The sequence below is a fragment of the Doryrhamphus excisus genome, chromosome 9, assembly GCF_030265055.1.
Source record: "Doryrhamphus excisus isolate RoL2022-K1 chromosome 9, RoL_Dexc_1.0, whole genome shotgun sequence".
Classification (NCBI taxonomy): domain Eukaryota; kingdom Metazoa; phylum Chordata; class Actinopteri; order Syngnathiformes; family Syngnathidae; genus Doryrhamphus; species Doryrhamphus excisus.
This window is the reverse complement of record NC_080474.1, coordinates 7,922,827-7,936,325: the sequence shown is the minus strand read 5'-3', so window position 1 is coordinate 7,936,325 and position 13,499 is coordinate 7,922,827. Positions and strand designations below refer to the sequence as shown.

At 38.5% G+C, this 13,499-nt stretch overlaps 1 protein-coding gene across 2 annotated transcripts; it reads right to left on the bottom strand.

The window, feature by feature from the left end:
• Positions 1–1,211: 1,211 nt before the first annotated feature.
• On the bottom strand, positions 1,212–12,884 carry gmppaa (GDP-mannose pyrophosphorylase Aa). Of its 2 annotated transcripts, XM_058082852.1 has the most exons (13): positions 12,718–12,884; positions 11,755–11,852; positions 11,563–11,666; positions 10,311–10,503; positions 10,100–10,159; positions 9,885–10,015; positions 9,728–9,742; positions 6,589–6,723; positions 6,409–6,506; positions 6,283–6,329; positions 6,077–6,169; positions 3,737–3,905; positions 1,212–3,659 (listed from the first exon to the last, which is right to left on the bottom strand). In XM_058082852.1, the coding sequence occupies exons 1-13, from the start codon at positions 12,842–12,844 to the stop codon at positions 3,559–3,561; spliced, it is 1,371 nt and encodes a 456-aa protein (XP_057938835.1). In that variant the 5' UTR covers positions 12,845–12,884; the 3' UTR covers positions 1,212–3,558. The 2 variants fall into 2 exon arrangements, with proteins under 2 accessions (XP_057938835.1, XP_057938836.1); XM_058082853.1 differs by lacking the exon at positions 9,728–9,742 and having other exon boundaries at positions 1,215–3,659.
• Between the last annotated feature and the right edge of the window lie 615 nt (positions 12,885–13,499).

Here is a 13,499-nt window from a genome sequence, read left to right as displayed (position 1 = left end):
AAAATGCATAATTAGGTAGAAAAAAAACTGGAGTATAAGTCGCATTTTTTTGCGGGTAATTTCTTTTCCAAACTACTTGACCAAAACAGACATTACGTCCTCTTAAAATAAAAGAATAGAGTACAGGCTGAATAGGTGTAAGATATGCTAACACAATGGTTATTCAGCTACTCAAAAAATAAACATGAACAGAAAAGGTGTCCAATGTTTATGTAACATAAATAGTTTTTTCATTTATAAGTCGCTCTGGAGTATAAGTCACAGGAACAGCCAACCTATGAAAAAAAATGTGACTTAAAATATGATATATATCACCTATGTACTATACAGCACGTAGGTGAAAAACTCATTAATTACTATCAACTTCACTCCCCCCACATTTTTCCTAAAAAAAAAAAACATTCAAAGTATTTAAATTTTCTTCTTCTTGATAAATTTTTATTATTTATTTTTTTTACTTATCCTCCCCAACTCATTTTCCCCCAAAATTACAACTTTATTTTGTTGGTTATTTCTCATACTATCAGGCGGATCTCTGGTCTTTCAATATGACCAGCGCCAAAAAACAAAAACAAAAACAGAATCTGCCGGACTCAGACAAACACAAACTCATTGTAGCCATGCGGTAGGGCTGTGAATGCAGCTATTGCCAAACTCCACCCCCCCAAAACGCTACTGTCCAATCCCATGATTATGCTGTGTTCAAGACAACTCGGGGAAAATTGTATGTTTTTGTGTGCTGTGCTCCAAGAAGCTAGTGTATGCTGTAGGGGTGGAGCCGAACCCGAATACGGTATTCGGCACGAATAAGGATTTTTTATGAATAATTAATTTGAGCAAATACTTTTTAAATGTTAAAATGTATTCGGGAACAATTAAAACTTATCAGAAGCTGTGTTTCTTGTAGAGACCGCAGTGCATGCCCGGATCAGCCAATGAGTGACTGGTGTTCAGCAGTCGGGGGTGGAGACAGAGCGGTCTGCCTGCGCCTCACAAGTCGCTGTGGCGGCGGAGGAGGAGGCTGAAGTTAGTTGCATCCGTATTTTTTTTTTTTATTACTTTAAGCCCTGTACTATGCCTTTTTTTTAAATAACTTTATTCTTGAATAACTCGATGCTACAATGCTTCAAATCAATGCTCCAAAAATGACATTAATGTTCCCCATAATATTACGAGTTTGTTCTCATAAAAATGTGACTTTTCTCGTTGAAGTATTTTGACTTTATTCTTGTGAAATTAACGCTGTTTATCCCATTTCTGCTGTTCTTTAAATTATTTAATTATTATTATAATTATTTCAATTTTCTTCTAAATGTACATATAACTTTTTCTGCAACCTAATTTTCCAAAAATTACAACTTTGTTTTTATGATTTTATTCTAATGTTTGATATTTATAGTACTAAAAAAATGTCTAAATTACAAAAATGTCCTAATATTCCAACTTTATTCTTGTAAAATTATTTTCTCTTGTGTATTTATCATTGCTCTTGAACCTAGCAAAGATGTTTTTTTCCAATTACCCGATTAATCAAAAAAATTGCTCATTAGAATACTTGATTACTAAAATAATCAACAGCTGCTGCCCCATTTCTCATACAACTTAAAAAAAATATTTCTTTGTTAATACTTCAGCATTTTGCTATAAAAACATGTCGCCTCATATTATTATTCTAGATTACAAGATTATATTAGGTTACGACTTTCTCTTAATATTTTGACTTTATTCTTGTAAAATATTGCTGATTAATATTTTGGTGTTAAATTATATTTTTTAAATGTGTCCCGGGGTTGTACTATGGACACCCCTGGCCTACACAGACTAAATCAACATGAACCAAACACTACATATCAAAAGAGGCTAAAATGTTGATTTTCCAACGTGAAACCTGAATGTGAATGTGTGTGTCAATAGCCTGTTTTGCCGGAAACACAAAAGATAATGGGTCTGTTTTAATGGACGACTCAGGAAATTTAAAATAAAAAAAATCACATTTGAGAGGCTGAAATCAAAGGATATTTAAATTCTTAAATGATTAATCAAAACACCAAAATAGTTGTTGATTAATTGGATAATCGATGAAATTGTTGTAGCTTTACAGGGAAATTCTTTAAGACTTTATGCAGCTGGAAGTCAACAGCACAACAATAACAAATAACAATTCCACAATAACAAACAAAGATTATGCCATATTAAACAATATTACAAAACAGATGTAAGTGATTATGACTAATAAGTCGATTTCCATGCAGAAATGACTTAACAATTGTGCGATTCAGTCATATTCATCTTCAATGCTATTGATTTACTTGTTTCTATTTACAATATTAACATTTTTATAACTTTATTTCATTACTTCTACTATTTTTTTTCTTTTACACTACAAAAAGTAACACCTTCCTTTTTCCTCCCCACACAGGAAGTGAACAAAATGTAACTTGTCAAGTATGTCTGAAACAAATACCATGCTGCAATTCCACATAAGGGAGCTGAGCCTTGGTGATTCCCCTCGGAGACATTTTTTTTTACCTGCAAGGTTCTGAAGTGCAAAGCTCCTGAACCATTTTACTGACATGATTGTGTTTGACAGCTTGTCCTTCCCTGAAATTACAGCTAGTGTTTCCATTGTCGAGTAAAAACAGCATTAACACCCTATATCCTTGAGGAAATTGCAGCACGGTACAGTACATTAACTCAAAGTGACTAACAAAAACAGTATTAAAACTACAATACACACAACGTGGAAACACTTGGTTTGTTTGTTTTTCCAAATAAATTAATCCTATTTGATGCAGTAAAGCAAGTGAATTTGCTTGTAGGAATGACGACAACTCCGGAATCCCAATTTCCATTTCTCCCTAATGTAGCAATAATTGAAACTAAAGTGCAGAAGTGAGTGCTGAGGTGCTTGTTAAGTAAATGCTAATGTGGCGTATCCGTCAATGGGCAGACCTTCTCCAGTAATTGCAAATGCTTAACTTAAACCACGTGCTGTTGATTTTATCAACACTGTCACTTATGCTCCCCTGCTAAGCACGTATACAAAGAAAACACAATGCTATTGATTGCAATGTAAATATCAAGTTGCTGATTTATTGTACCGGTAGGCAGTTTTTAGTGACACTTAGTGCTACAAATAGCAGCACAGTTTGTATTTGCGTACAATTACTGCTCTGCAGTGTCCTTGAGAAATATAGAATGGTCATCTACGTATATATATACACTAGTATATATTTTTTCACCATCATATTACTCTCCAACAAACATATTACTCTTGCACTGGCTGTAATTTAACACTTTGGTGAAGTTAACTTTTCAAGGTGAATCAACATGTATGATTGGTCTTTCTTGAATACTGCTGACACCCAATGATGCATAAAGCCCCGAGGGACAAATACATAAAAATCTATCTTTCAAAACGCTTTAATGAATGTCCCATATCTTCACACCTGACATCTTATATACAGTAACTCAAGCGGGCGTGCGCTTGTCTGCACGTGGCTGGCCATATCCCTCACCAATGACAGTGAGGAAATAATAAAGTGTGAAGAAGATTAACTAGAGAATAATTTGGTTTTTGAAGCTGCGGTTGAGGTCTTTGTGTGGGAGGACGATAGAGTTGAGTATTATTACCTCTCGGGGAATCGTCACATTACAACCTGGGGGTGAGAAAAAAACATGGATTGTCACCAAAAAGTCAAAAGAACTCTAAGAAAGTTCATGAACAAAACGTTACCGAGAATAGTAATCGATGGTGTGAGTTTTCCTTCTCTGAAGAGGGTCTCACTGTCAATCTTTGCGTATGGATCATTGGGGTTTGGGTCACTTGGGGTTCCTTCTACTCTTGCCCATTTACCAATAGTGCTATCCCAACCTACGATGCTGTTCAAAACACAGCAATGGTCCTACAGGGGAAAAAGAAATCATTCTAAATAATGAACCATCACGAGACTTGTAAGAAATTACATCAGCCTAAAAACAGTTTAAAAATATTTAAATCTACAATTGCAATATGTACAGCAATCCCTGGTATATCGTTGTTATTTGGTTCCATTAGAGCACTCTAGACATGAAATAACACCTCTATTGTCATCTTTACAATCTATATGGTTTACAATATAGTAAAAACAATAACAGAAAATAATAATAAGAAGAAGAATTTCTGAAGTGGTCCATAGTATCATCTCTGGAAGTCTTATGCAGCAATTGTGTTTTCATCTGACAAATCTTAGGTAGGTTTGATCACCTGTAGAAATACATCATTGTCTCATCAATGTTACTGACACCTAGTGAGCAGTGTAGAATACTACAGTATTATGCCTTTAAATGGGTCTTCTCAATGCACAACATTTGTATTTTTGTTCATTTAGACATTTTTGGGCTTGAAAGTGGGTAATTTATGCCAATAATATGTACAATTTTATGAAATATGCATATGTGTGTGAAGCCGCAAAATTCGATGTGCAAAGTGGCGAGTGACTACAGGTGGTCATCGGTTTACAGCGTTCCGAGTTTATGCATGCTCTCCAGAACGAGTTTGGGCGGAAAAATACCCTGATGCAACAGTCAACCGAAAACAATTCCCTGCAACTTCCTTCCTTTCGCTCTTTAATTCCAAGAATTGTCATTGAGAGTCAGGACTTGATTGACTTACTTTTTAATTTATCAGTTGACAATTCATATTTGTACCGAGGCTATTGCTTTTCATCATGTATGCTCCTTATTGTCAGTCTCTGTCTGCCTTGCACGTGGCCTCACCTGCCAATTTCTGTTGTGTCTTGGCCTGTGTTCTACCAGCTGTGTCTCATCTGTGACTGGATTTGTACGACACGGTTCAAGTGACACAATTCCATTTTTGTTTTGTTTTTTTTTGCTTCCTAGTCGTAGCGTGAAGAGGAAAACACATGAAATTCAATAATCCCAGATCGGAATCAGGCTTCTTCAGATATGTATCTGATGTCTGCCAATGTAACTGTGACTGTAAGAGATAGGATAGACCCTGCCAGTGCGATGGTGATGTATGCACACCACCGTGCCCAAACGACACAAATTAAAACACATCTGTACATATCTGTGTTCAGTGAATATAAACACAGTAATAATGCATATGTGTTACTTGTATTATCAGATTTGGGAACTCAGACCTGCAGTGCAAATGGAGCCTCTGTGATTTGTCTGGGTCTCTATCGCTTAATCCACTTATTTACAATTTCAAAACATTCCAACACCATTACCCACAGTGAAATGTGCCGCATTATTATGCACCGATATCTATATCAATGATCTGGACGTTGCTTTAGTCGCCATTGTTCACTACTACTACTACTACAAAAGCTAAATAGCTAGTCACCAAGTTGTGGTTGGTCTCTCTATGGAAAACAATGCCCGATAGCGTTTTGGTAGAGAATTGCAAGTGACAAGCTCAGCCCTTGGCCTCATGACGGCACACGCCACTACAAAGCAAAATCCAAATTCTTTCAAACATTTGATGGCTTTAACTAATTAACCAACTATATATATATATTTATATTTATATATCAGACTCATATACCGACATAATTCACATGTAAATTGACAATACAACCAGCAGAGATATCAGATCCATGAGCCACGGCTGTGCTTTAATGCTGTCAGCAAATGTAGCTAAAATAATATCAACAAATAAAGCTGTCAGGCCACACATACACACAAGCGCTCCACAAAACAGTCGGACATCTACATAACACAAAACTACTGGGTCGCTTCCTAATATACTTGCCTTTAGAGAGAGGTCAATGACCACTTCATATAGAATCAACAATAACGATAATGTCACAACCCGTTTTTCTGTGTTGACCAACTGTCCGTGAAAACGTGAACACCGAGCTCTTGTGTGCATTTATGGAGACAGCTACGTTTGCTGATATTCTTTTGGCGTGATTGAATATTAAAGTAAAGAAAGATCTGGTATCGGAATTCTATCAGTACCGGCAGACAGTGGAAACAATGTAGATCAGTGGATCCCTATTTAAGTCACCTCCCGGTATATTACAGTGACAATAATAGAAACCTTAACAAGCTTGCTTTGGGAGCTTACCTGTAAAGTTGCACCATGGAGGATGATAGATTCACGGACTCGAACCCCAGCACCAATAGTAACCCCAGTGCCAATAGAGACATTAGGACCCAACTGCATTACAAACAGATTACATGAAATCTAGTGTTTTGCATTTTGGGGTGGTTACCAGTTATACAAAGAAATAAGCAGTTCTAACAATACAGAGGAGGCTGAAAGAGGCTTACCACAGCTGTAGGGTCGATGTTGGCGGTAGGATGGATATAGACATTACCTTGATAAAGAAGATACATCAAAAACTGGATGGGTGCATTGTTTGTTTGTAGCGATGCTAAGAAGTGAATGAGAAGTACCGCTTATTTTAGGGCCTCCCTCTTTGTTCGTGGCTAGCCTTTCAGGATGAGTTTTGTGATACTGGTTCAAGTACAACCGACTTGCATAAATTGCAGACCTATGAAAAAAAAAAATAGCTACAGTGGCTAGAGGATGACACAAAACATAACTTCATGCCGTGTAGAATGTCTCACACTTACCCAGCAGATTTGATCTGGCTCCAGAAATGCAATGTCTTAAAAACATATAGCTTCCCCTGTCCAGCCAGGGCAGTGAAAATGTCCTGCTCCAGCCTGATGGCTTCGGCTCTGTGCCAACCGTTGGTTGTCTCCTCTCTGCCAGGGACACAACAGATCTCAGATCAGATGACAGAAAATAATCTAAAACTTAAAAATTAGATGGATGGATTGGGTTTTTGTCATTACTATATGGCTTATATCAATTTCCTGTGTTTTGCTGATAAAATTATCTGAAAAAAATTAAGCCGAAAGCATCTAATTACAATAATCTGTATTCATGATTAGGGCTGTCAAATGAAAACATAATTGCGATTAATTACAGTCATATTTAGTAATTTTTTATTATATTAATCTTGTTTTTAAAGGGAACCTATTATGCCCATTTTCAGCCTTTTGTTTTGAGTTGTGGATTCCTTTAGATCTTCCAGGATCTGTGCCTATTGAAGCTATATTTCTTTGGATTTCTCGTGATATGTATGGTCATATCACCTTGTACTTCGGTACATGGTGCATTATTAAAAAAACAAAACAAAAAAACCTAAACTGTATTATAGAAAGCAGGAAGTGAACAAATGTAACAGTTACTGATTGTAAAAGTACCAGATGGAGGGGTAGGATTTAATAAGCTTTGCTTCTTCCTACTCCTTTTGGACATGTGGAACTGTGAACTGATTATGTGATGCACTCAATTGTAATCTGATGCATGTTCAAATGAAATTAAACCATTACCATTACCAAAACGGCCTGTTTTAATTTATTCCACTCACGGCCCGACTCCAGGGATGCTGACTCTGCTGTGGTTGGTCATACTCCCAAGTGCTTAGGAGGACTTCCGGTGTTGGCCGCTAGGTGCGAACCCAATTTTATAGGAGTTGATGAACGGTATAGGCGTTGATAATAAACAGCGATGTATCTTTTTAAACTGTTCAATTTTAAAATACAGCCGTAAGTGTTGGATCCTGAATCCGATCTGGAAGTAGAGTTCCAAAGTTTCTCAAGAAAAGAGGTCCCTCAATGCTAAGTAGCTTGGGGGAAGTCAGAGAGCTTATCTGGTCTACAGCACACGCTCACATAAACAAGCCGGGCCATCTGTGACATCACAAACCGCCAGTTTTACAACTCCCTCTGAAACAGCGCGTTTAGAGCCATCCACGGTGAGGAGCAGTTAGTCGCGAGAGGTGACATGAAAATGGGAGATGCATATCAAAGTTATGGACACCACCATTGGTAAAGGTAGAGAGTCATATGCCTTCTGTGTCAGGAGTTTGCTTACCACTGAAGCAGATCAAGTTTAGCATCCAGTTGCATTATTTTATCTGTCACAAGACCCTAATTTCATTTCATTCAAAATTAGACCACTATGGATCATAATCAATTAATCTCTTGGCAATATGATTTATAATATTGTTATTTTGTCTTAAAAAATAGAGCCAATTCATTATTAATCTGTTGCTCTCCATGGCAGCGGTCATAATTGAATGCAAACCCGATTAGAGTTAAAATGCATCACTTGTGTCAGTGGAAGGTTCAAACCAAAGCCCATCTGTACAAGTGATCAAAACCTGAAGCGGATGGCTATCCATACTAATCACTATCTCTGTTCAAGTGTATTGTGAGAGCTAAGAGATGAAACAGTGTGTTAAATATTGATTAAAGGAATATTTTTAAGGATTCCACCCGTAATGGGAGACTTGCCGAAAAAAAAAGAGGGTGTGTGGTTAGAGGCAAAGCAGTCCCAGTGAGATTTTGCCGTGCAACTACCATTACTTTTAAGTTTCATGATGAGCCCAGAAATAGTGCTGATTCTGTGCTAATTTTCGTTGAGGTGGATTGTTGGCTGGTTTGGTATGCAGAGTGGGCTTGACCTTTACTGACATTCTTGAAGAAGTTGGGAGTGCCGTGTGCAACATTTAGCACAGGACTGAACAAAAGAAAAACTGAATTTTTTTAAAAATGTCAAAATGTGTTATTAAGTGAATATTTGGATATTTTGGAAAGCAAGAGGTTTTTTTTAACTGTACAATACAGAAATGAAGGACAAATTTCTCTTCATCAGGCTCATCAGCAGTGCAGTAGTTCAAGGTGCAGTTCCTTTGTAACAAGCGAACAATGGTAATTCTAGATCCAAGTGGAGTGTCCACCTGGAACTAATCAATGTGCTTCATTTTTATGCAGTGGAGTATACAAACAGGAAATAATGTTTGACAAGCTGACCAATCGCAACCATTTACGGTCAGCGTCACTGCAGCTCAAGGGTTTTTCGGAAGGTGTTCACCAGACCGGTCTCCTGCAACTAAAACCAGCAAAATGCAACAAAATGGAGAGCACTAAAGCGTGCAAGCGTATTTGTTACTTGGTCGTGTAAACTGAGCAAGTGGTAAGTAACAGTTTATCAGTGTCCTAACTGTGTTTATTCTGTGTAAGTCATGGAGCAAAAGTGCTTGCATACATGGAGCAGGGTTGCTAATAGCCGTTTCCCACCACAATTAGTGGCCACATTCAATTACGCTAAAATGCTAAAGCTACTTACCACTTAACCTCTTTTCTTGAGAAACTTGGGACTGTCCAGTCGCTACTTCCGGATCGAAACCGGAACTCCTTTTAAGTACTCACTAGTGTGACCAAACACAACGGAGTGGGCGTGTCTGCAGGTGGGCCGTGGGTTGAATACATTAAAACAGACGTGTGTAGCTGCCCTATAGGAGTCCACAACTCAATACAAAGGGCCGAGAAATGAAGGCGTCAAGGAGTGAGGTTGACTTGATCGTACTAATGCATAGCCACACCAGTTGGCATCCGTTACACAAGGTGCAATAATGGGATATCAAATGTTGTGGAACGAGTTTTCTAACTTTTAGCAGGTGTATGTGAACACATACAATATTTAGAAAATATTTTTAACTATGCCCGTGTGTCACCACTGCCTTGATACATAATCTACTTAAGCCCAGAAGACAAAGTGAGCGAAAGAACTGCAAGGGCAACATTCACAAAGCATGCTATGCTAGTTTAGCCCTAAAATGGGTGGCTGCAATGCATCTTAACACCAAACTATAAGTGCTCTATACCCACACCATGCAGCCAACATGGATCAACTTACCCATCATATGGATAACTGATGATAGTGAGAGCAAACAGAAATCATAGTGGGGAAGGAAGGGGAAAACAGACAAATGAAGAGAACCGAAAACATGGGACTATTTTGGCATGCATTATTCCCCACCCGCAGACCTCTGATGGGACGTTCTGCAACTTACAGCAGCATTTCCTGTTGATTCTTCTGGAAAACTGTGCCGATATGCTGGAAGATGTCAGGGTTGAAGAGGTAGATACCACAGTTGATGATGTCACTCACAAACGTGCTCGGCTTTTCCACGTAATGCAACACCTGAATAAGACACCGAATAAAATGCTATAGTTTCAAGTGGAAACGATGATGAATATCATATGTAGAAGAAAAGAAAATATATACCTCGTTTGTTTCTTCATTTTCAACAATACAGCCATAATTCAGAGATTGTTTTCTGTTTGCCTGTGGTAGGAAGATGAAATGGTGTTTTTAAAAATGGTACAAATTTTACAGAATACCAAGAAATGCCAAGTGTATATTATTACATTCAAACAGAGAAAAGGTGGCTCTATAGTATAAAAGACAGCAATAACTGCCAATCACACTAACTTACAGTTGTTCCAAGAATAACAAAGCTATTTGGTTCTCCGTGTTCTTTCTGGAAGCTGAGCATCTCTGCCAGGGGAAATGCCGAGCACACATCAGCATTAAGGACAAAGAACGCCTCGGGACCACCAGAGATGATCTGATCTCGGAAGTGATAGATGCCCCCTCCGGTGCCCAGGGCTGCGTATTCTTGCAAATACCTGTGGTGCACAGTCAAGTATTTCTGCTTATTTTAAAAGGAACATTATATAGTAAAATCGATTCCGGCTTTTCACAGGGTGTACACATTCCAAGCCTAGCGGCGATTGGTAAAAATCAGTGAGTCATTGATACATACATCAAAATGTGTTGTTTATTTTATTTACTTCCCCCTCCAAGCCCTCATGCTAGACCTGTGTGGACATTACCCTCAGATTTGGAATCAACATTTACAATAAACTTTCCTTTTGGAATTATTAGATTACAAATGTCTTCAATTGCCATTGTCAATACACAATCCAGACCTGGTGGAGACCTGGTGGTGGTTATGTCTGTCTTGGGGCTGCCTCCACATCATTAGTAGTACAATAGTACAGTAGTACAAAGCTCCAATGTTCTGTGTTTTTTAGACTTGTGAGCTAACTTTTAGCTTCATTGGCATAGTCAGTTCATTCAGAGCTCTTAATACATACAAATATATATCATCATGTATCTTTCTATTCATCAAATACAGTAAAATGGCTCAGTGTTGTGGAAGAGCATTGTTGGTTGAGGGGAGAGGGGCTGCAATCCTAAGGAGCCACGTTTTCTGGAGGTGCACATAAATGGGGTTATATTTGTGCCATAATTTTGAGTTAAAGACAGATTTTGAGCCACACTAAGGTGCAATAATTACTCTTGTGTGAGCAGGCACATTGCTGTGAACACAACTTGTGAACACTGCGGGACGAGGCGAGCCAAGATAAGCCTCCAGTTGGATTTTGGAGAATGGGCTCCTGGCTGGAGCTTGCTGGTTGCATGCCCGCAGAACGGCAAAGCATACGGACGGATGTTCAGCGGTCAAAATGTGTGCCTGTTGGTCAGTCCCTAGGAGGGGAGCGGCACTGATGTAATAGTAATTTTTTTTCTAATATTCTCGATCGACCGGCAAAGTTCCAAAAATGGACTGGTGGCTCACAGTCGACAGGTTGGTGACCCCTGTACTAGAAACTATAATGACAACAAAACACTTAATAAAGAGGTTACAAACACCAATATTTACATAATATGTTGTTCTTTACCTGATAGAAATTTTAAATTCCTGTTGAGCATTAAAAAGGAATCTGGTCAGTTCTTCATTTGGCTGGTAAAAACCGATGAGCAGGATCTCCTTCATATTTGGCACCTATTAAGAAACAAAAACACACATTTGATACAAATACCATGTGAGGTACAAATAAGTCCAGTAAAGTTGGCAAAGCATGCATACCCACCTTGGCACATGATTCAATATGATGCTGCAGCATCGGCACACCGGCTACTGGGAACAATGGTTTGGGAACTTCAAATGACAGCGGCCTAAACCTCGTTCCTGTCAAGGCATGTAGGTATCACACAGGATTGAATGAGAGTGATGTTTTGTTAGTGCATACTGACTTTGCATTCTCAACAATGATAAATTATGTAATACACCAGTTTGAGAAAAATAATTGGTGTTAATGCCAAGGTTTTCCGTTTAAAATGCGATACCAGCACAACCTGTACATACAGTAAATATAGCAATTAACGTGTGTGCGTCTCTTTTGCTGAATGCATCTCAAAATATCAGTAACAGGTGCAAATGTTGCACTGATAAAGGTATCATTATCACATAACCAACATATTACGTGTGTTATTCATTCATTCATTCATTTTCTACCGCTTTTTCCTCACGAGGGTCGCGGGGGGTGCTGGAGCCTATCCCAGCTGTCTTCGGGCGAGAGGCGGGGTACACCCTGGACTGGTCGCCAGCCAATCACAGGGCACATATAGACAAACAACCATTCACACTCGCATTCATACCTATGGACAATTTGGAGTGGCCAATTAACCTAGCATGTTTTTGGAATGTGGGAGGAAACCGGAGTACCCGGAGAAAACCCACGCATGCACGGGGAGAACATGCAAACTCCACACAGAGATGGCCGAGGGCGGGGACCGAACCCTGGTCTCCTAGCTGTGAGGTCTGTGCACTAACCACCAGACCGCCGTGCCGCCACGTGTGTTATTAAGTGTTGCTATGTATGTTCAATCTTAATACAACTCTCATTGAATCAAATGTTAACGCTGTAGTTATCCCCGCGTGTGTTACGCCACGTCATCGACATGTACACAAACTGATTAGCGTTATATGTTAGCATTTGCATTCTTACACACCGAAAACCAACAAACGGCGGAGGACAAAGCTTTGTTCTCACCTTTTTGAGGACCCCCAATTAAAATAACCGCCTTCAGCATATTGAAAAGATAACCGATGTTTTCCTTCTGTTTAAAAATAGGTACTGGGTGTACTTTACTGTTTTTCACTGATGTATACTTCCGCATACAAATGTGACGTCGCAGTCACGTGGAAAACGTGGAGCGGAAGTAGTGGATTGGGGTAATCAGGTTAAGCGCACCCTGGGGACATAAAGAAATAGAGCACTAATAATATTATTATTATAATAATTTTATAATAACAATTGCATACAAAAGCTGTCCGTTGTTTATACAAACAAGAGACAACTAACACATTAGACTGTCATGTTACTAATGCATATTATAACAATTTGAAGTTTGACACCCGAGTGATTAATATATTACTTCATGACTTCATGCTCTTGCTGTTTTATCGATGTATGTTTTGTTATTTGAGTTGAGAAAGGTTGAAGGAGTGGGGAAAAGAACTCAGCTGACAGGCTAGAACGCGCCAAATAAGACAACAACAAACAGCTTGCACACAGTTGGAGATGTTTACTTGAATATTTCCTCATTAAAACATAACCTAAAGTCAAACTGTTTCCCATGTGGTGGTATTCCTAACTGAAACATATGCAAATCAGATGCACAACAGCATCAAACAAACAAGAGTAACATTTTAGTCAACAAGTCACCAGGGCTTCGGTATACTGTAACTCTTCTACAGCAGAAACATAGCAATCTAAAGAGTTTTAACATATTCAGATATATTTTCTATCAACATTAGGAAAGCATTAAATGC